Here is a 21,740-nt window from a genome sequence, read left to right on the forward strand (position 1 = left end):
CAAAATGGCAGCCGGAAGGAAATTTGTGATTAGAAGCCTCACTGTTCTCATTTAAGAGCGTTAGCGCAACTTCCGGTCTGGTTGCAAGATGGCCGCGCCCAGTGGTGGATTCAAGCCTCGTGAACGAAGCGGTGGGGAGCAGGCACAGGACTGGGATGCTGTGCCACCCAAGCGGCCCCGACTAGGGGCAGGAAACAAGATCGGAGGCCGTAGGCTTATTGTGGTGCTGGAAGGGGCCAGTCTGGAGACAGTCAAGGTAGTTTGGGACAGGAAGTGGATAAGTAGTAAATCAATAGACTGGGATCCGTGGAATGAGGGTGAGGGGCTCAGAGTGGATGGAGAAGGCAGAGAGGGGTGAAAGATGCTTTTGAAGGAAGATGGGTTGGTTGGCTGTGCGTTGATCTGACATCCTGGGATGGTAGTGCTCATTTTTCTTTTTCTTTTTTTTTTTTTTGAGATGGCGTTTCGCTCTGGCGCCCAGGCTGGAGTGCAGTGGCGCGATCTCGACTCACTGCAACCTCTGCCTCCCGGGTTCAAACAATTCTCCTGAATCAGCCTCTGGAGTCGTTGGGACTACAGGCACGCGCCACCATGCCCGGCTAATTTTTTGGGTTTTTTTTAGTAGAGATGGGGTTTCACTATGTTGGCCAGGCTGGTCTCGAACTCCTGACCTCAAGTGATCCGCCCGCCTCGGCCTCCCAAAGTGCTGGGATTACAGGCGTGAGGCACCGTGCCCGGCCGGTAGTACTCATTTTCTTTTGCTCTTCTTGAATGCCATTCCAGCCCTCACCTCTTTGCTTCCAACTGGTTTACCAGGATTCTGTGATACAGTAGTCTAAGGAGAGGAAAGTTTCGTTTGTTGCATCATTCCACATCCCAAGACAAGTTACTGGGCGGATGAGAAAGGTAGTTATGTAGCCTAGTCTGCCCTCCCTTTTTGTAAGGGCTTCATGTTTCAATTCATTAGTGTCCATAGTCACCTCTCTCTAATATCCACCTGGAAACACTGTCCAGACCAGGTTATTGTTTAACACTTTTACGTCTGCATTTTTATCTATCATTCATGTCTTTCTCCACACGTAATAAACAGAACCAGCAATTCTCTATCTTAAAGCCTTGGGCAATGTTCTTCCTCCTTTCTCTTACCCTTTAGAAATAATTCAATGAGTAGGCCCAGGAGAAATTGCATGGGTTTAGAAGTCAGACCAGGATTTTAGTCTTCGTTCTAAATACACTTTGTGTGTGCATGTGTGTGTGTGTGTGCGCGAAACAGAGCCTCAGTCTCTCCCAGGCTGGAGTGTAGTGGCATGATCTTGGCTTACTGCAGCCTCCGCCTCCCGGGTTCAATCGATTCTCCTGCCTCAGCCTCCAGAGTAGCTGGGATTACTGGCCTGCACCTGTAATCTATTAAAGGAATAGAAAACATGGTTATATCCTACTAATGGGTTGAAACTATTATTCATTCAAGAAGGTTTTTTCTTCTATAACTAAGGATGTCTCATGGACTTAGTTCTTCGTCATTTGTTCTTTCTTTGTGCTTACTCTGTGACATTGCTACTTCAACTATTCAATTTCAAAATCTGTATCCCTTTTTTCGCAGACTTTTTGGAGCCATGTATCTCAAGAATGTTGCTAGACATATACAAACATTCTAGTGATACATAAAAACTTAGCCTTCCAGCCGGGCGCGGTGGCTCAAGCCTGTAATCCCAGCACTTTGGGAGGCTGAGACGGGCGGATCACGAGGTCAGGAGATCGAGACCATCCTGGCTAACACGGTGAAACCCCGTCTCTACTAAAAAACACAAAAAAACTAGCCAGGCGAGGTGGCGGGGGCCTGTGGTCCCAGCTACTCCGGAGGCTGAGGCCGGAGAATGGCGTAAACCCGGGAGGCGGAGCATGCAGTGAGCTGAGATCCGGCCACTGCACTCCAGCCTGGGCGACAGAGCCAGACTCAGTCTCAAAAAAAACAAAACAAAACAAAACAAAAAACTTAGCCTTCCAAAACCTGTATTTGTATATAACAGTTTGTTTTTAGGCTTTTTACTGACCACCCTAATGCTCCTTGGGACTCCAAATTGCAACTTGGAATTATTTCTTTTAGCTGCTACAGATGTAGTCCACTTCTTTATCATCAAACTTCTGATGTCTTTTTCAGTGTACACAGAGTTGTTAGGATAGTGTCTGTCAGTCATTCCCATCCTGCCCTTCTTACTCCAGATTTTTGGCTTTGTGCTCGATACATTAGGATTTTGTGGTTTACAAAGCAGCTTCATATATAATCACTGCCCTTCAGTGTCCCAGCTCCCAATTTTCCTCAAAATTTCCTTTCTTCGTTTCCACTTTTTTGTTTCTTTTTTGAGACAGGGTCTCGCTCTGTTGCCCAGGCAACAGAGTGCAGTGGTGTGATGGCTCACTGCAGCCTCTACCTCCCTGGCTCAAGCAGTCCTCCCACCTCATCCTCCTGAGTAGCAGGGACTGCCAGCAAATGCCACTGCACCTGTTTTTTTTTTTTTTTTTTTGGTGAGACAGGGCCCCACCGTGTTGCCCAGGCCGGTCTCAAATTCCTGGGCTCAAGTGATCCTCCCGCCTTGGCCTCCTAACTTGTTGGGATCACAGGCATGAGCCACCACACCTAGCTACTTTTTCTTGATTCTAACTGTACCTCTGCTCATGCCAATCTTTTTTTTTCTTTTTTTGAGACAGGGTCTTGCTCTGTCACCCAGGCTGGAGTAAAGTGGTGCAATCTTGGCTCACTGCAACCTCCATCTCCCAGGCTCAAGCCATCCTCCCACCTTAGCCTCCCAAGTAGCTAAGACTACAGGCATATGCCACCACACCCAGCTAGTTTTTGTATTTTTAGTAGAGATGAGGTTTTGCCATGTTGCCCAGGCTGGTCTTGAACTCCTGACCTTAAGTGATTTGCCTTCCTTGGCCTCCTAGAGTGCTGAGATTACAGGCTTGAGCCACTGCACCTGTCCCCATGCCAGTCTTAAAACTGGGAATAACCCCTCTTCATTTTACTTCTGCGTTTTCTTTGATTCAGCTGCCTCCTGCATCATTAGAATTTTCACATTTCTTCTTGTTCAGATTTGCAGCTCTTCACTTAGTGCATGTTTGGTGTACGCAAACTGATGGTAGTGATGGTATGTTTTGCATAGTACATACATACTGCTCCTGTGATAAACAAAGCATTCAGCCTTGCTCACTAACTACTAACTCCTGCCTAGTTCCAGGATGTCTCATTGGCCTTGCCTAACAGCCACAGGTTTTAAAATTAAATCCAGTGTATTGGTAGGTAATGTGAAGTCACAGGTTGTGCCCTTTCTCCTGTTTCCAAGACCATTTACTGGGGAGTGCAAATATGGCTGCACAGTAATCTCCTGAAGGGCTTGCTGGGCTCCACCTCCTGTGTTTTTGGTTTAGTAGGTCTAGGGTGGGCCTGAGAATTTGCCTAACAGGTTTCCAGATGCAGCTGCTGGTGGTGGTGGGCTAGGTAATGCTGTTCTTTGGTCATGTTCCCTGTTCTTCAGGTAGGGAAGACATACGAGCTACTCAACTGTGACAAGCACAAGTCTATATTGTTGAAGAATGGACGGGACCCTGGGGAAGTGCGGCCAGACATCGCCCACCAGGTAACTCCAGGGACAGTGCTCACAACCCTTTGAGCCTCTGTTTGGAAGGGTTGGCAGCTGAGTGCTGCCTCTCTTCAGCCTTAACCATGCCGTGGTTTCTGCTTGGCTCAGAGTTTGCTGATGCTGATGGATAGTCCCCTGAACCGAGCTGGCTTGCTACAGGTTTATATCCATACACAGAAGAATGTTCTGATTGAAGTGAATCCCCAGACCCGAATTCCCAGAACCTTTGACCGCTTTTGTGGCCTCATGGGTAAGAAGCCTTAGAACAAAGTTCAGAATGAACTTGTCTGTAGGGAAGAAGGGAGGAAGAGGAAAAGGGAGAACTAAATGTCGGATTTTTAAGCGAGGAGATGGGAGAACAACATGATTAATACCAGGACAAGGATTCCTATTATTTTTCTGTTTGTGGAAACTCCACTCTCCTGTTCTTGCAGTAGCTTCCTGGCTGAGTGAAAGAGGGAGTCTGAACCTATCACTGTACAGCTAGCCATATGCTTGGCAACTGTTCGTTCCTAACATTTCAGGAGTCCAGTCTGGATATAGAGCACACAGGGAACTCATCTTACCTATGGGGTTTTCCTTGTTAGATAATGACTGGACAGAGAAGGACGATAGTCTCCATTTACCTCTGAACTCTTTTTCCCCCTTCTAGTTCAACTTTTACACAAGCTCAGTGTTCGAGCAGCTGATGGCCCCCAGAAGCTCTTGAAGGTGAGGTATTGAAACCTACTAGTTGAAGGTTGGTTCTGGGAATGTTTCTGGGGCTGACTTTTCTCTTTTTCACTTTAGGTAATTAAGAATCCAGTATCAGATCACTTTCCAGTTGGATGTATGAAAGTTGGCACTTCTTTTTCCATCCCGGTTGTCAGTGATGTGCGTGAGCTGGTGCCCAGCAGTGATCCTATTGTTTTTGTGGTAGGGGCCTTTGCCCATGGCAAGGTAAGGTCTGGGCTCAACCCTGAGGTTCTTGGTAGAGCTGAACTTAGTATAGAATTCCCAGAGCAGTAGGCATTTTAACAATGCTTACAATGAGCTAAAGACACATGACAGTTTCACACCCTGCCCCAGTGCACATCCTTTGAGGACTGCTGCCATATTTGTAATAGTCACAGTTAGGACCTTCTTCATCCTTTGTAGGAATTTGATATTAAACAGCACAGCTGAAATACTAGCTCAGCTATAGTTTTCCTGACCTAAAGAAGGGTTGAAACAGCTACTGAGTGAGAGTTGGCTGACAAAACTGTTCTCTTCTTAGGTCAGTGTGGAATATACAGAGAAGATGGTGTCCATCAGCAACTATCCCCTTTCTGCTGCCCTCACCTGTGCAAAACTTACCACAGCCTTTGAGGAAGTATGGGGGGTCATTTGACAGTAGTAGAACCTGTTCTGAAACCAGAAACTGTTGAGGTCGCATCCTTTGACCCTGGTCTGAGCCGACTGCTGGAAGATGATCTTTCTGCACTGAGACTGTGGAGTTTGGGGAAGCCAAGGCTGTACATTTGCTATTTGTTTATCCTATGAATACTGTTCTTGCAAACCTGGTTGTTTTGGGGTTCCTAAAGTATCTAATGGTGTAAAACTGTTTGTTCCCCTGGGACTTCAGGGACAGATACGAGGTTACAGAGTTTACAGTTTGGTTCCATGCTTTGAAGGCAGGCTTTAGCTCCTAGATTCCTGTGCCCCTAAGGAGAGAACCCTGATAATCAGCCACGGCAAGGGTGGAGAAGAACTGTGAAAGACAGCCGTCAGGAATGCTGGTGGTGAAAAACTGAACAAACAGAAGTGATTTTATCTAATACAGTTCCAAGGTAGAAAAAGTGGAGCAGGCAGGGCCTCGCACCCCTCTCCGCCCCCCCATGGGGGGGGTGGTGGTAGCGGCACATACACAATCATAGTAACTTGGCAGAAGAAAAACACAATAGATTCCTGGCTAGATGGGGAGAGATAAGGCAATGTGCATGGGGGAGCCAGAGGGGAGATGTGGACTCCTCTGCTCCTCCCACAAGAGTTTCCCCTTTGGGCCAGGCATGGTGGCTCACGCCTGTAATCCCAGCACTTTGGGAGGCGGAGGCGGGCGAATCACTTGAGGTCAGGAGTTCGAGACCAGCCTGGCCAACGTGGTGAAACCCCGTTTCTACTGAAAATACAAAAATTAGCTGGGCGTGGTGGCACACCTGTATTCCCAGCTACTTGGGAGGCTGAGGCAGGAAAATCACTTGAACCCGGGAGGTGGAGGTTGCGGTGAGCTGAGATCGCGCCACTGCATTCCAGCGTGGGTGACAGAGCAAGACTCCTTCTTCAAAAAAAAAGCTTCCCCTTTGGTCCCAAATGAAGACTTGGCTGGCAGCAGAGGCACAACTGGAAGCATCGATCTTCCACCTCCCTGGCTTTTCCATTCTCTGTGCTCTGGGGCAAAGGAGTGCTATGAAAAGGGAGATAAGTAGTTTCTGCACCAGTCCTGCATAGGCCACCTGCAAGACAAGACATGTGATTGGAAGGCTGGTTAGTTACTCCCCTACTTCCTGGTCTGTAGCCCTTCCAGATGTTTCCTAGCATGCCTCAGTAAGTCACAGCAGTCATTGCCCATACTGTGTCCCTTAGTAGCCAGGCTAATCCTTGGAATTCACCCCAGATTTCTAATACTATTTTTTTTCCCCAGTCTGTTGCTCTATTCTGTAACCTGGTGGTGGTTTTAGCTTAGCTGTATTCACTTACCAGGGAGATGGATCATTCCATCTTCTTTAACTTCTCTTTCCTTGGCACCATTGCTTTGTGAACATAAGGCAATATGAATAGTAGGCTCAAGAAGAAGACGTGGCCAAGGAAATAGACGGATTTATACACCTGTGGAGAGAGAGGCCACTGAGGTAGACAGGCATGGAGTATCCCTCGCTGCCCGAGGTTGCAGTGAGTCCCTCCCAGTCTCATAAGCAGGCCTTCACTTGCCTTAAGCCATTTATCCCACGTGAAGAGGCAGAAGGCAGTCATGGAGTAACCCATGAAGAGCCAGTGGATGGTCTGTTGCACCAAATAGTAGAAGGGCTGGAGGGCAGTAATGGCGGCCAGGTTGCTCAGGGTGGGGCTCTGTTGAATGAGCCTGGCAGCCTGGGGAGGGAGGAGGAGCTCATCAGCATCTTGTCCCTCATATCCCCCTTCACCCCCACCCTGGAGGCCTACCTGTCTTTCCACAATAACAATGAGGAATTCCATCTGGAAGCAGACCAGGTATCCTGAGTGCAGGCCATGCCAGAGGGCCAGGAATAGCAACGAGAGACCCTGAGAGAGTTCTTTATTTCCAAGGAACTTGAGTCGTTTGAAGAAGTAGCTGGAGAAAAGGGTGGGTGGGGCGACCCTCAAACTGACTGGTCCTTGCATCCCGCCACCTGCCTCTGGGTCCTCACCCTGAGGATTGGAGTGGAGTGCTGGTGGGCTCCCACGAGTAGCCCCCAGAGGGTACAGGAGGCAGTGCTGACTGATTAATTTTAGAGATGGAAAGCAGACCCAAGGCGGAGCTGGAGACCGTGTGCGCACGAGTCACTTGGTTCAGCAGCAGTGACTGAGTGCTGATGCCGAGATCAGTGGTGAACCAGACACTCAAGCTGCCCACACTCTAGTGGTGGGGACAAACAAGTCAAGTTTATAAACAGGGCAGTGGAGGACATAAGTCCATTGGCAGAGCTGGAGTAACACCCAGGTCTCAACGCACTTTTGTATCTTGCCTTTTTTTCAAATGACAGGAATGGTTTTTTTGGGGGGGTATAGGTGGGGATCAAAGTCTGTGTGAGTGACAGGGGGTTCTGCCCAGGTGGGAAAGACGCATAAGGGTGAACATGGTACACCCCTGCCCTCCAATCTGGGAAGACAGTGGAAGGAAGGAACCAGGGTCCAGGCTCCCCACCAGCAGCTCACCGGGCCACCCAGGCGTTGGTGTTGATGTTGAATGAGGCAATGGTGCCAGTGAAGCGGGGGTTTGTTTCAAAGAGCCACACCTTCATGTTGGCACAGGCATCCCACTTTGCCTTGCCCTTTTCTTCAAAGCCATTGAAGCCCAGGCCCGTCAAAATGCATACTCCTTCCTGAGAGGGAATAGCTCAGTTAGGGCTCTTGCCACCCCCCACACTGGCCTCCATGGCTCGTCTAAATAGGACCCGGTTTCAACTTTTCTACTTACTGTGACCAGCCAACAGGTGACGTATTTGTACAGGACAAACTTGCCCCAGATCAGCATGTACATGCAGCGGAACCAGAAGGGGTGGTTCTTGAGAGAAGAAAGCACAGTGCATTAGGGATATGGCATGACTAGGCAGTTTCTCTTAGCACTCTTCCTTTTCACACTTGTGGCTGGCTACTTCATACCTGCCTAAGGCCTGCTGCCAGATGTCCCCAATAGTCTGGCCTGATTGCCTTCACCACAGGCAGAGAGGAAGAAGCAGAGGGCCTGGAGAATATTCATTCACCTTTCCCTTGGAGAGCCCCAAGGGCAGCATTGTGTTTAACTCCTGTTTGCCTTCGTTGGCAAAGTGTTTGGAATGAGCATTTGGAATGTTAAGTACGGAGGGGCCCATATTGGATTTAAATTTAAGGAGAGAAACCTGCCCAGAATTACTGAACTGTTTTCAAGTTTTTCAGTTGGGCAGGAGCAAAAGCCAGCACTTCCCGCTTCCCTTGGTTTCTGAATTCCCTAGAAGCGCCCAAATGTATCAGTCAAGAGAAGAAAATAGGCTGGAGAATCAGAAGCTGCTGTGCTCTGAGGGGTCACGTGGATGTGATAAGGCAAGCTAGGAGTGGCTCCTAGAGAAGGCAAGGGGTGCTAAATGTGCAGCTGGCACAGCCCTGTGCCCACGAAGGTCGTTCAGTGGTGGCCAGTGAATGTGTCCCGGCCTGGCTGGCACTGACACCAACTCACAGATCTAGAGCATTTGTAGGTGATATTTCCTACTTCTCTACTATCTATAGGGATCCTTGCCTGTCCATTTTCTAGCTCTGGTGCGGTCATGCTGCTGCTGCTTTAGTAGACACTCACGTCATAGTCTTCAGTGAGGAGATAGTCTTCTGTGATGTGGGGGCTGAGCAGTGTGTAGCCCACTAGGTAGAAAAGGCCCAGACTCAGGCGCTTGAGAGCAGGAATGGTGCTGGAAAGGAACGAGTGAAGTTCCTGGTCATAGAGAGCACAGACTATTCCCTTCACCCTCTGACCTTCAGTTATGGAGAGGAGTTTTTAGGGGTGTGGTTGTCTACCTGGAATGGGATGAGAAGCTCTGCTACCCAGTGTTTCCTGTTTCAGGGAAAGATTTCTATGGCTGGCTATGAGGAATGGGGACTGCAAACCTCTAAGAGTTGTGGGAAGGTCAGGGCAGCAGACAGTGGACCAGTCTTGTATTTACCCCTCAGGGATGCTACTGATCTCAAGGTCTTGCCAGGTTTCACAGTCTCCATTGGGACTGAAAACCCAGTGGAGGTAAGACAATAAAAATAACCACTTTGAATCTGCTCCTTCATTTCTTGGTTGAATTGATGCTGAAACACAGGATGGACAAGTTCTCAGTGAAGGAATTCTTTTGGCAATAAAACTTTTTTTTTTTACCTTTTTAATTTTTATTTTCTAGAGACAGGGTCTTGCTCTGCCACTCAGGCTAGAGTACAGAGGCATAGTCATTGCTCACTGTGGCTTTGAACTCTTGGGCTCAAGTGATCCTCCTGTCTTGGCCACCTGAGTAGCTAGGACTATAGGCACGTACCACCTTGCCTGGATAATTTTTTTTTGGTAGAGATGGGGTCTCACTATGTTGCCCAGGCTGGGCTTGAACTCCTGGCCTCCAGTGATCCTCCTGTTTTGGCCTCCCAGAGCGTTGGGATTACAGGCATGAGCCACTGTGCCCTCCTACATTTCCTACTGATAAATAAGTATTTTTGAGACAGGATTTGGCTATGTCGCCCAGAATGGAGTGCAGTGGTGTGATCAAAGCTCACTGCAGCCTTGACCCACCTCCTCTGGGCTCAAGCAGTCCTCCCACTTCGGCCTCCTACGTGGCTGAGACTACAGACACATGCCACTATGCCTGCTAATTTTTGTATTTTTTTGTAGAGACAGAGTCTATGTTGCCAGGCTGGTCTAGAACTCCTGGGCTCAAGCGATCCTCCCACCTCAGCCTCTCAAAGTGCTGGGATTACAGAGGTGAAACCACTGTGCCCAGCCTCTACCTACCTACCTACCTACCTACCTACCTACCTACCTACCTATCAATCATAAATATATTTCATATATATGTGAAAATAGGCTTTAAAGGCAGAAATGTGACTGGTTCAGACAAAATCCTGTGGCATAAATGTGGATTTTTATGTTTGTACCAGTGTCAGAATGGATAGCTGGAAGAACCCTAAACTAAAAAGGGCCCACTCCTGGCACAGAGTATCCATTACAACAGTCCAGGGCCTGCATGACACAGGTCTCTACGCCAGGGTCATGCTGGAGAATGCAGCTTTCAGAAGAGTCACTTCAGAGTGAGTGCAATACCTACATGAACATCTGGACCAAGAGGGGCGATTACCTGTTTGGTATCTTTCCTGGTATGTCAGTCAGCTCTCCCTGCACCAGCTTCATGTAGTGATTCATTGAGAATTGGGGCCCTACCAAGAAGGCCCCATAGAAGTAGGAGAAACCAGCAACTTCCAGCAGGGAAGGAACACCCCGTATGGCATATTTCTGTTGCTCAGAGGACAAGGAATTCTATGCCAAGAAGAGAATGCATGGTTCAGGATAGCCTTGAATCTCCCCACAAGAGCCAGTTTGAGTGTTCCCCACCCGTGTGCCCCACTGACTGGGGTTCTTCAAATAGCCTTCTCTTTGGGGGATGACAAATAGTTGCTTCTTGTGGAAATGCGTATGTGTGTGCATAGCTGGCTGTTGCTGCTGTAGCAAATGCCTTGCTGGCATTGATCTCTGGACTTTGTGCAAGAGCTGGATCCTGGGCAAATTAGGTTTGTTGATCCTTGCTCGGTGCTATCTGAAAGGGAGATTGCACAGGCTGGGGAATGAGGGAGAGGCTCTGCTCTGGAATTTGGGTTCAGTCTTTGTTAACAACCTTTTTCTTCCCTTTCATTAAGTCTTGAACCTCTCTGCTGATGAACGGGTACTTACCTGATCTTTCCCTCCGTCAAAGTAGTCAACAGCCAAACCTGAGCAGAGAGAGAACGGGTGGGTAGGGTGATGGGAGAGGACACTGAGGATGTGGCCTGTAGACTGAGTGCAGCCAGGAGTGTATGGCGGAGGGGTGCCGAGGAAGTTTTTAGCGAGATGGGGGAGGTACCTACATGTAAGGAAGGCAGGCAGTGACCATCACTCACCAATCAGCTTCAAAGTCAGAACACAATGTGGCATTGTCCACTTGATATCGTAGTTGCCGGTGGCTGTGTAATAATATCCAGCCAGAAGGTAGGCCTAGGAGAGGCAGAAGTATGTATTCCAGCATCACTACTATTTCTTCTCCCTGCTCTGAAATTCAATGTTCTCTTTCCTTTTTCCTTTCTCCTCATCCCATCATTAAAAGCCTTAATAAATTCCTACCAATGGAGGTGCTGAAAACCTATAACGGGAAGAGTGTTGCTCAAGGCTTCTCGGCAAAATGAGGGCTAAACTGAGATGAGAATTTAGATGCTGGGACCACAGGTGCATGCCACCCGGCTAAGTTTTAATTATTTTTGTTTCACCATGTTGCCCAGGCTGGAGGGCTAATTTTTTTTTTTTTTTTTTTTTTTTGAGACGGAGTCTCACTCTGTTGCCCAGGCTGGAGTGCAGTGGCCGGATCTCAGCTCACTGCAAGCTCCGCCTCCCGGGTTTACGCCATTCTCCTGCCTCAGCCTCCCGAGTAGCTGGGACTACAGGCGCCTGCCACCTCACCCGGCTAGTTTTTTGTATTTTTAGTAGAGACGGGGTTTCACCGTGTTAGCCAGGATGGTCTCGATCTCCTGACCTCGTGATCCGCCCGTCTCGGCCTCCCAAAGTGCTGGGATTACAGGCTTGAGCCACCACGCCCGGCCTGGAGGGCTAATTTTTATATTTTTTTTTGTAGAGATGGGGTTTCACCATGTTGCCCGGGTTAGTCTTAAACTTCTGGGCTCAAGTAATCTGTCTGCCTTGGTCTCCCAAGGTGCTGGAATTACAGGTGTGAGCCACTGTGCCTGGCCTAGGCTTAGGTTCTTTGACTCATTCTAAGTTGCTTTTCTATCTTGCCTTGAAGTGACTCTCCTCCTGGATAGTGGGCTAAACCAAAGAGCCTAATGGTACAGTATGCAAAGGGTTAGCTGGTAGCCCTTCCTTGAGGCAAGCAAAGAGTTACCATTACACTCTGTGGATGGAACACCTGTGATAAGCCACCTACCTGAAGTCATACTGCTAAGTGCTGCGAGAGGGGTTAGAAATTAGGTCTGCTAATTTCTATACCACAGTCTCCTGCCTACCCCTGTCCCCTGAACTGGTGTCAGCTGTAGCCTCAGTTGCTAAGGGAAAGACGTTTACCATCTGGAAGCAAAAGGTAGTGAGGACGGCAGTGATCGTACGGCCCATTAGTCGAAGGATGAGGAACTGAAGCACAATACATAGCAGGGAGTGGTAGAGCTGGTTTCCTGGATGCAAGAAGAGAGAACATAGCCTGGTTTTTACACTCCCACCTGTCCTGAGACTTCCAATCACAACATAATATATAAAGAAAAAATGTTGGCATCAGGATCTTTTTTTCAGAATAACCTCATGTTTTGGAGGAGAGGATGGAAATTAGTTGTATAAATAAAAAAGATTATTAGGGTGTTATTGTATTTCTTTTCTTTTTTTGTTTGTTTTTTTAGAGATGAGACTTGCTCTGTTGTCCAGGCTTGAGTGCAGTAGCTCAATCATAGCTCATTGCAGCCTTGAATTCCTGGGCAAGTGCCACCACGCCCAGCTTGTTACTGTATTTTTGAATGTCTGAAGTGAAGAATGAATCTAAGTGGAGATTGCCTGGCTCATTCAGTTACATCCACAGCAGACAGAAACTGAGGATTCTTTGTTGATGGGGTCTGGCAAGGGTAACCACCCTCAAAATGTTTTTATCTGACAGAGGAATGTACACAAAAGACAAAAAGGAAAAGTTAAGCTGTGTTCCTGTCCATACAACCCTCTTTGCAAGCAGGAGCATTATAACTTCCCTACCTATTAGATTCTCTCAAGGAAATTCCATCCAAGTCTGTTCCTTCCAGGTTCCCTCTAACTGCAGTGTCACTACTAACTTAGTTTACTCACCGAAGTTAAAATAAGCAATTGAGAGGCCTGTAAAGGTATGGTAGAGGTGGATGAGGTAGCTCTCCTTGTAGAAAAGGTAATGCCGATAAAACAAAGCAAAGGGGTAACCTAGATGGAGAAAAAGATAAGAGTGTTATTTGTGCCTGGTGCCATCCCAATTTGGTTTGGAAGTTTATCTGGCATGAAACGCAGCCCAGAGGGAGAGAGAGAAAAAAAAAAAAAAAAAAAAAACATACATTATATGGATGGCAACAGAGAAGGCAATAACAGTATCCCAAGAACCAAAAGTTTTTTTGTAAATGGAAATTTTGAACTGAAGATATTAATATTTGATTGAGGCAATATAAAGCTGGGTCCTAAGACTAGGTTTCATTATAGCTTATGAACTATTGCCAGACATTTTCTCTTACTTGAATTAAAAAAAATGATACAAGGAAGCTAGGCATGGTGGCTCCCACTTGTAATCCCAGCACTCTGGGAGGCTGAGGCAAGGGGATTGCTTGAGCCAAAGAGTTCGACACCAGCCTGAGCAACATAGCGAAACCCCGTCTCTATTAAAAAACAAGATACAGAGATTTGAGGGTACCCATCTATGCTCCAGAAACACTCATTTACACTTTGTGATCTATCTTGCTAGCACAGTATTATCAGATTATGAGGACAAATATAAATTAATTATCAGGCTAAATACTGGAATTGCTGACTGCATATAGCACTTACAAGATATGTGGAGATACTCCTCACAGTCTGTAATCTGGGCATCAATCAAGTTATAAAATTCATTTAAGTATACTGGAAAAATGTCTTCTAAAGCCACGATTCAGAGTATAGTCCAAAGGCCATGACTGAACCACAGAGGATCTCCTGATGGGTCATGAACTGACTATACACGGCCAAGGGTTGCTTATTGAATTAAAAGCGGTCAATACCATTTGGTATTCCTAAACTAAAATTAGCATATTCCATGGCTTTACTGCAGACTCACCTTCAGTGTTCTATCTAGAGGTCTGGCTGCCACGCCGGGCAACATTCCCACTGCACTAGTGCGTATGTGGAGGATGGGAATCTCCCAACTGCTTTTTGGAAAGACATTCTGCCTATTCTTTCATTGATTATTCTCTTGAGTTGGTCATGGTTTATACTTTCTGCAATTCTTGCTTTTATTTTTATTTATTTTGAGACAGGGTCTTGCTCTGTCACCCAGGCTGGAGTGCAGTGGCATGATCATAGCTCACTGCAGCCTTGACTTCCCGGGCTCAAGTGATTTTCTAACTTCAGCCTCCTGAGTAGCTGGGACCAGAGGTGCTTGCCACCATGCCTGGCTATTTTGTAATTTTTGTGGACATGAGGTCTCACTATGTTGCCCAGGCTGGCCTTGAACTCCTGGGCTCAAGGAATCCTCCTGCCTTGGTCTCCCAAAGTGTTGGGATTACAGGCATGAGCCACTGTGCCTGATGAATTGCTGCGATTCTTGCTTTAAAATTATGTAAGTGCAGTTTTATCATTGGCAATACAGTTTACTGTGAGTTTGGTTAACTCTAAAATGCTTAGAATAGTATCATACAGAAATAAATTGCTCAATTATTTGTTAAATAAGTAAATGCACAATCATATTATATGTTGGTTTCTGTCCTTCTAGTAATTATTCCTCCATACATTAAAGAAAAAAAAAGTCTGGGCGTGGTGGCTCATGCCTGTAATCCCAGCACTATGGGAGGGCGAGAGGAATGGATCACGAGGTCAGGAGATTGAGACCATCCTGGCTAACACGGTGAAACCCCATCTCTACTAAAAATACACACACACAAAAAGCACACACACAAAAAACAAAAAAAAAACCCAAAAACCATTAGCCGGGCGTGGTGGTGGGCACCTATAGTCCCAGCTACTTGGGAGGCTGAGGCAGAAGAATGGCGTGAACCCGGGAGGTGGAGCTTGCAGTGAGCTGAGATGGCGCCACCGCACTCCAGCCTGGGCGACAGAGCAAGACTGTCTCAGAACAAACAAACTGTACTGATGTGTGTCCTACTTTTCCCATATAACAGCATATCCACCATTTGATCTTCTTGGTGCCAGGACCAACTGGTGTTTTTTTTTGAGATGGAGTTTAGCTGTCTTTACCCAGGCTGGAGTGCAATGGCACGATCTTGGCTCACTGCAACCTCCGGCCCCAGGGTTCAAGCGATTCTCCTGCTTCAGCCTCCCAAGTAGCTGGGATTACAGGTGCCCATCACCATGCCCAGCAAGTTTTGTATTTTTAGTAGAGACGGTGTTTCACCATGTTGGCCAGCCTGGTCTCAAACACCTGACCTCAGGTGATCCACCTGCCTTGGCCTCCCAAAGTGCTAGGATTACATGCGTGAGCCACCACGCCTGGCTAACTGGTGTTTTTTTTTTATTGTTGTTCCCAAACTGGTGTTTTTTTTTTTTTTATTGCTGTTCCCATAATGGGCTAGGCTCTTAATTAAATTTATAGCTTCATGCAAGTATAGTTGACCCTTGATCAACACAATTTTGAACAGCATGGCTCCCCTTAGACTTCCTTCTGCCTCTGCCACTGCTGAGATGGCAACCCTTCCTTTCTCCTCCTCTTTGCCTGCTCAACCTGAAGATCATGAGGAGGAAGACCTTTATGCTGATCCACTTCCACTGAGTGAAGAGTAAACATATTTTCTCTTGCTTATGATTTTCTTAATAACATTTTCTTTTCTACAGTTTACTTCATGGTAAGAAATACATATATAATACAAATGACATACAAAATACACGTTAACTTGTTTATGCTATTAGTAAGTCTTCTATTAGTAGCTAAGTTTTTGGAGAGTCAAAAGTTTTATGTGGCCGGGTGCGGTGGCTCATGCCTGTAATCCCAGCACTTTGGGAGGCCGAAGCAGGCGGATCACGAGGTCAGGAGATCGAGACCATCCTGGCTAACATGGTGAAATTCTCTCTCTACTAAAATACAAAAAATTAGCTGGGCATGGTGGTGCGCATCTGTAGTCCCAGCTACTCAAGAGGCTGAGGCAGGGGAATCACTTGACCCCGGGAGACGGAGGTTGCAGTGAGCTGAGACTGAGTCACTGCACTCCAGCCTGGTGACAGAGCGAGACTCTGTCTCAAAAAAAACACAAAAAACCAAAACGTTATACGTGTGGGCCGGGTGCAGCAGCTCACACCTGTACTACTTTGGGAGGCTTAGGAGGGTGGATCACCTGAGGTCAGGAGTTTGAGACAAGCCTGGCCAACATGGTGAAGCCCCGTCTCTAGTAAAAATACAAAAATTAGTCAGGCATGGTGGCAGACACCTGTAATCCCAGCTACTTGGGAAGCTGAGGCAGAATTGCTTGAACCTGGGAGGCAGAGGTGGCAGTGAGCTGAGATCACGCCACTGCACTCCAGCTTGGGCAATTTTTTTTTTCTGTCTCAAAATAAATAAATAAATAAAATTTTATGAGGATTTTTGACTGTACAAGCGGTGGGCTCCCATAGGTCCTGTGCTGTTCAAGGGTCAACTGTAGTTAATTCTACCGATATCTTGTGGATTACCGGCTCATGTATTCGTTGACCAAGTGTTTAGTAAATGCCTGCTATATGCCAGGTATTCTGTTTATGGAGCATGTAACTGGGAGGAGGTGGCATGTGATGGTTCATTTTCTAGCTGACTGAGATGATGGGATATAGGATCACTAGCTCAAGGGAGGTGGAGACGTCTATGATCCTTTCAGTCAGATGAATGAGCAAGAAAATAGGATCAAGTCTCATACATTTCATACGGGCAGAAATTTGGCAGAGATAGAACACCAGGTTAGCAGCAAATATTGCTAAGAACTAGAGCCAGGAACTAGATACTATATAGACTAAAAGTCAATGTCTTCAATCTTTTGCTTTATTTTTACTTTTTAAGTAATGGGGTATAAATAAAAATATAAAAGAGTAGATAATTATCTAGAGCACTCATAAGTTCTAGATGTCTAAGTTTATTAAAGATAAGCATGAAAACCCTTAACCATTTGGAATGCTTGAAATTAAAAAACACTACACATACTACTCTGCCTCTTTAACTTGAATCTAGTTTAACATTTTCTAGGTGTCTGGATCATAGCTATTCCAGAGTAATGTCATGATCGCTTTATGACGTTCTGAGGTATGTGAAATTATCTGCCTGACTCTAATAAGGTCTACACTGTCCTGAGTTCTGAGTTCTTGTGTCCACTTCTTATAGCCTGTCTGTCCCTTTCCTTGCTACTCTGGGATTAATAGTCACCTCTTGAACTTCTGGGGTGCTTGGCAATAGTTCCTCTCCCTACTCCCAATTTACTGCAGGCCTTAAAAACCATTACCTTATTTTAAAGGTGTAAAAAAAAAGATTTTAAGACAAAAGCAGGGGGCTTGGGTGCTTTCCTTATGGACTTAGTGCACAGGCCTGGTAACATCTGTTCTGGCCACTGAGAGGTCTTGTGTGCTATTTCTTGCTTTCAGGTGCGTTTTGTGGGAGGGGACGTTGTTGAGTTCCAAACAGGTGAAGTATTGCACACTAGCAAACACATGACAAGAAGGTGGAGGAATTGGGAGAAAAATAAAAAGAATGCAGCAGGCCAGGTTACCAGGAACATTAAGACGGTGACAGAGAACAGCAAAGCCTGGAAGGAAGCCGCCGTGGAGAAGGAAGAACTGTGCTGGGGTGAGTTGCTGTGACAACCCAGGCTGATTTTGAGTGTGTAAACACCAAACCTTGCTCTTGGCTGCCGCTCAGCTCAGCTCAGCAGGCTTTGGAGCCTGGCTGCCCAGCCACCACTTCAGGGATGTGCTGTTTTTAGGGAGGGTGTGACCCTACAAGAGGTTTCTGGGCCTTAATGCTTTTTTATGGGAGCCAATGCTTAATATGGTGGCTACAGTTACCTGAAGAATCTATGAAAAATGACCGAAGCCCCTCCTGCTCACCCTCCCACTCATCAGAGTTGGCTTCTGTGGGTCTGAGTGGGAAGGACCTCCACTTTTAACAGCACGACACACGGTTTTGACAGCCCCACTAACATCCGGATGCAGGTCGCAGTACTCAGTCCTGAGGATAAAATTCTCGGCTTGGAGATTGGGGTTGATGCCTTGCCTTTATTAGCACCAGATGGGTTTGTAACAGACCAGAGGTTTGTAAGAACTTGTTTGGCAGCTCTGTAACTGTTCCTTCTTTTTGATTGTTTGTTTAAAGCAGGGCCTTCAGAAACTTATTAGCAGATGAAGGATGATGACGTTTAGTACACTCCAAACCTGAGGCTCTTCTACTAGAATGGGAGCTCTATAAGCCCTAATGCTAGGGGCATTCAAAATGCTGTGGTCTTTCAAGCAGCTGCTGGGATACATTTAATTTGCACCAGACCTCTTCAGGGGTTGTAGTCAAGCACAGGGAGTGGATAGAACTGTATTCTTCAGTCTCTGGACTTCACTCAGTTCCAAGTGCTGTTTGTGTCAGGGACCAGATCTATCACAACCTGCATTTCTAGCGGGAACGTTTTCTTATTTCCTGAACAATAGTTGTTGAGATTACGTATTAATCCTAAAGTTGCGAGGTTTCATCTGAAGAAACAGAAATGGGCTCTTTCCATTAAGTCTGGTAAATCTGGTTGGGAGTGGTGGCTCACGCCTGTAATCCCAACGCTTTGGGAGGCTGAGACGGGAGAATCACTTGAACCCAGGAGTTTGAGACCAGCCTGGGCAACAAAGCAAGACTCTGTCTCTACAAAAAATAAAAAAAAAATAGCTGGGTGGGGTGGGTGGCGCATGCCTGTAGTCCCAGCTACTTGAGAGGCTGAGGCAGGAGGATCACCTGAGTCTGGGGAGACAGAAGCGACAACAAGCTATGATGATGCCATTGCACTCCTGCCTGGGCAACAAAGTTGGTTTTTTTTGAGACTCTGTCTCAAAAAATAAAAATTAAAATAAATTGAGCACCCCAAACAACTTTTGTTAATGTGGAAACTACGTATCAATGTCTACTGTGTTAGAAAATAAGACTAAAGGCCAGGTGTGGTGGCTCACGCCTGTAATCCCAATACTTTGGGAGGCCGCGGTGGGTGGGTCACTTGAGGTCAGGAGTTTGAGACCAGCCTGGCCAACATGGTGAAACCCTGTCTCTACTAAAAAGACAAAAATCAGCCAGACATGGTGGCAGGCGCCTGTGATCCCAGCTACTTGGGAGGCTGAGGCAGAAGAATCGCTTGAACCCAGGAGGCAGTGGTTGCAGTGAGCTGAGATCACACCACTGTGCTCCAGGCTAGGCAACAGAGCGAGACTCCATATCAAAAAAAAAAAAAAAAAAAAAAAAAAAAAAGAAAGAAAATAAAACTAAAAAAAAAAGTAAAAGATATGATTCAGTAAAAATATTAACAGTAAAACTACTACACATTAATATAAATAACACACTTTAAATGAAAACCACTATATTTCCCAACACAATCAAAGAAATAAAGCCATCTAATGAGAAGAATGGCATTGTTTTACATTTTCATAAATTTATGGCCTCTGTCTGACTTAATGGAAGATGGCTGGATTCTCAAATCTGCTTCTGCATTTAATCTGTTGTAATATGTTAGTTTGGTTAAAATAATACGAAGAAAATCTGGCTTTACACAGACAGAGAAAGTATCTGCATTTTCAGATAATTTTGGACATTCTTTAGCACTACATCAAAACTTGACAAGTAGTAGTATCTTAACAGTTAGGAACTTTTGTTATAATAAAATCCATTGGCTTCTCTTGCACTTTGAATGGATATTGTACCATGCATGACTTTGTAACATCACACATGGGTCACTGGAAAATACTGGTTCACTGTTGTTAGGCAGATCTTCTAAATACTGACATATTTCATTAGAATACATATCAAAAAATCATATTCCTTAAATTTCACCATTCAGCAGAAAAGTCCTTATATACTGGCAAGTGGTCAAGCTCATGGGAGTGGATACAAGTTTTCCAAAATTCTAATTTTTACTTGAAAGTGTAGATTTTATCACTGGCTACAAATATTGTCATTTGTTTACCTTGAAGTGACAGGCTCACTTCATACAGTTTCAAAAGACTGTCTGCCAGATGCCTAAATCTAAATAACACCATAGTTTGTCCATCATTCTTTCAAGTAAAAATGGTGGTCAGTGAAAAAAGAAGCTGCTAAATCAATATGCAACTCAAATAATCGCCCAAATGCTTTTCCTTGTGACAACCACTGTACTCTACCAGTGTGCAGCAGAAGTGGTTAATGCATATTTCCTATTTCTTCAAACAAGTTTAAAAAGATGTACTCAGGACCAGGCATGGTGACCCATGCCTCCCAGCACTTTGGGAGGCCAAGACGGGTGGATCACTTGAGGTCAGGAGTTCCAGACCAGCCTGGCCAACATGGTGAAACCCCGTCTCTACTAAAAATACAAAAATTAGCCGGGTGTGGTGGTGTATACCAGTTTAAAAGAAGAAAAAGATTTATTCAAGGACTGACATTTGATAAAATTAACAATATGTAGCCTGGGCCACAAGGTGAAACCCCAACTCTAAAAAAAAAAAAAAAAAAAAAAAATTAGCCAGGTGTGGTGGTGCACACCTGTAGCCTCAGCTACTCAGGAGGCTGAGGTAGGATCACCTGAGCCCAGGAAGTTGAGGTGGCAGTGAACTGTGATGGTCCCACTGCACTCCAGCCTGGGTGAGACCCTGACTCAAAAAAAACCAGAAAAAATTTACCACTTCATCAAGGATTCTTAAGTGAAACTGGCTGTTTTGGTTGTGAGTGCATGGCAGTAAAGAATGCAGTGATCAGTACAGTTTGGTGCCAATGTCTTGCTTTGTGATAAGGCGCCAGCAGTTTCACCACCACCATTTTGCGACATCAGTGCAAGTGTTAACACAGTGAAAAGACAAATACATCTTAGTAGTATCATGAAAATAATTTTTACCCCAAAGAGATTCCTTAAAGAGGTCTCAGAACTTTTAGGAGTAGTCTGTGGACTGCATGCTAATATGGAATGATGTTTTGTTTGAATATTTTATCTTCTAATACCCAAATCCAGTAGTCTTTCCTTCCTCCCTAGTTTCCTTGACAGCCCTGCTGTGTTTTCATTCTTACTGAAACTTCTCTTTCACTGGTTTCATTAGTTTTGAATACAGTTATCTCTTGGTATCCATGAAGGATTGGTTCTAGCACTCCCAGCAAACACCACAGATGCTCAAGTCCCTTATATAATATGGTGTAGTATTGCATGTAACCTATACATATCTTCACATACACTTTAAATCATCTCTGGATTACTCATAATACCTAATATAATGTAAATGCTATTGAAAATAGCTGCTATATAGTATATATATATATATATATATTTTTTTTTTTTTTTTTTTTTTTTTTTTGAGACGGAGTCTCACGCTGTTGCCCAGGCTGGAGTGCAGTGGCGCGATCTCGGCTCACTGCAAGCTCCGCCTCCCGGGTTCCCGCCATTCTCCTGCCTCAGCCTCCTGAGTAGCTGGGACTACAGGCGCCCGCCACCGCGCCCGGCTAATTTTTTGTATTTTTAGTAGAGACGGGGTTTCACTGTGGTCTCGATCTCCTGACCTTGTGATCCGCCCGCCTCGGCCTCCCAAAGTGCTGGGATTACAGGCTTGAGCCACCGCGCCCGGCCTAGTATATTGTTTTTTATTTATATTTTTATTATTGTATTATTAGTTTAGAATCCATGAATGTGGAACCCACAAATACGGAGGGCTGACTATATACAGTTTCCTGGATTTTTTTCTACTGAGATATAATTTACCATAAAATTCACCCTTCAAAGTGTAAAATGTAATGT

General features: G+C 45.7%; 2 protein-coding genes and 1 long non-coding RNA gene across 5 annotated transcripts in view; 1 reads left to right on the forward strand and 2 right to left on the reverse strand.

The window, feature by feature from the left end:
- Positions 1-21,740, forward strand: part of EMG1 (EMG1 N1-specific pseudouridine methyltransferase) — a 25,949-nt gene continuing 4,209 nt past the window's right edge. Inside the window, exons 1-7 of one of the 3 annotated variants that reach the window (XR_013400629.1) lie at positions 75-256; positions 3,534-3,635; positions 3,747-3,888; positions 4,291-4,349; positions 4,428-4,577; positions 17,000-17,056; positions 17,392-17,593. Coding sequence is in view for 2 of the 3 variants with exons in the window: in NM_001266361.2 (NP_001253290.1) it covers positions 89-256; positions 3,534-3,635; positions 3,747-3,888; positions 4,291-4,349; positions 4,428-4,577; positions 4,894-5,007 (735 nt within the window). In the remaining variant the exon portion in view is untranslated. Of the gene's footprint in view, positions 257-3,533; positions 3,636-3,746; positions 3,889-4,290; positions 4,350-4,427; positions 4,578-4,893; positions 5,180-16,999; positions 17,057-17,391; positions 17,594-21,740 lie in introns of those variants that run through there. The other 2 variants (NM_001266361.2, XM_028829035.2) reach the window with 2 other exon arrangements.
- LPCAT3 (lysophosphatidylcholine acyltransferase 3) overlaps positions 5,880-21,740 on the reverse strand; it is a 42,329-nt gene continuing 26,468 nt past the window's right edge. The window contains exons 2-13 of the mRNA NM_001261586.1: positions 12,913-13,020; positions 12,154-12,260; positions 10,983-11,076; positions 10,777-10,814; positions 10,187-10,365; positions 8,662-8,770; positions 7,810-7,896; positions 7,548-7,714; positions 6,816-6,963; positions 6,585-6,743; positions 6,354-6,482; positions 5,880-6,109 (exon numbers count right to left, since the gene is read on the reverse strand). Coding sequence (NP_001248515.1) covers positions 6,366-6,482; positions 6,585-6,743; positions 6,816-6,963; positions 7,548-7,714; positions 7,810-7,896; positions 8,662-8,770; positions 10,187-10,365; positions 10,777-10,814; positions 10,983-11,076; positions 12,154-12,260; positions 12,913-13,020 — 1,313 coding nt within the window. The 3' untranslated portion in view covers positions 5,880-6,109; positions 6,354-6,365. The remainder of the gene's footprint in view (positions 6,110-6,353; positions 6,483-6,584; positions 6,744-6,815; positions 6,964-7,547; positions 7,715-7,809; positions 7,897-8,661; positions 8,771-10,186; positions 10,366-10,776; positions 10,815-10,982; positions 11,077-12,153; positions 12,261-12,912; positions 13,021-21,740) is intronic.
- The window catches only part of LOC144332761 (uncharacterized), a 2,843-nt gene continuing 2,378 nt past the window's right edge, over positions 21,276-21,740 (reverse strand). Inside the window, exon 3 of the long non-coding RNA XR_013400825.1 lies at positions 21,276-21,484. This is a non-coding gene — a long non-coding RNA (uncharacterized LOC144332761). The remainder of the gene's footprint in view (positions 21,485-21,740) is intronic.

The sequence above is a fragment of the Macaca mulatta genome, chromosome 11 (assembly GCF_049350105.2).
Source record: "Macaca mulatta isolate MMU2019108-1 chromosome 11, T2T-MMU8v2.0, whole genome shotgun sequence".
Taxonomy (NCBI): domain Eukaryota; kingdom Metazoa; phylum Chordata; class Mammalia; order Primates; family Cercopithecidae; genus Macaca; species Macaca mulatta.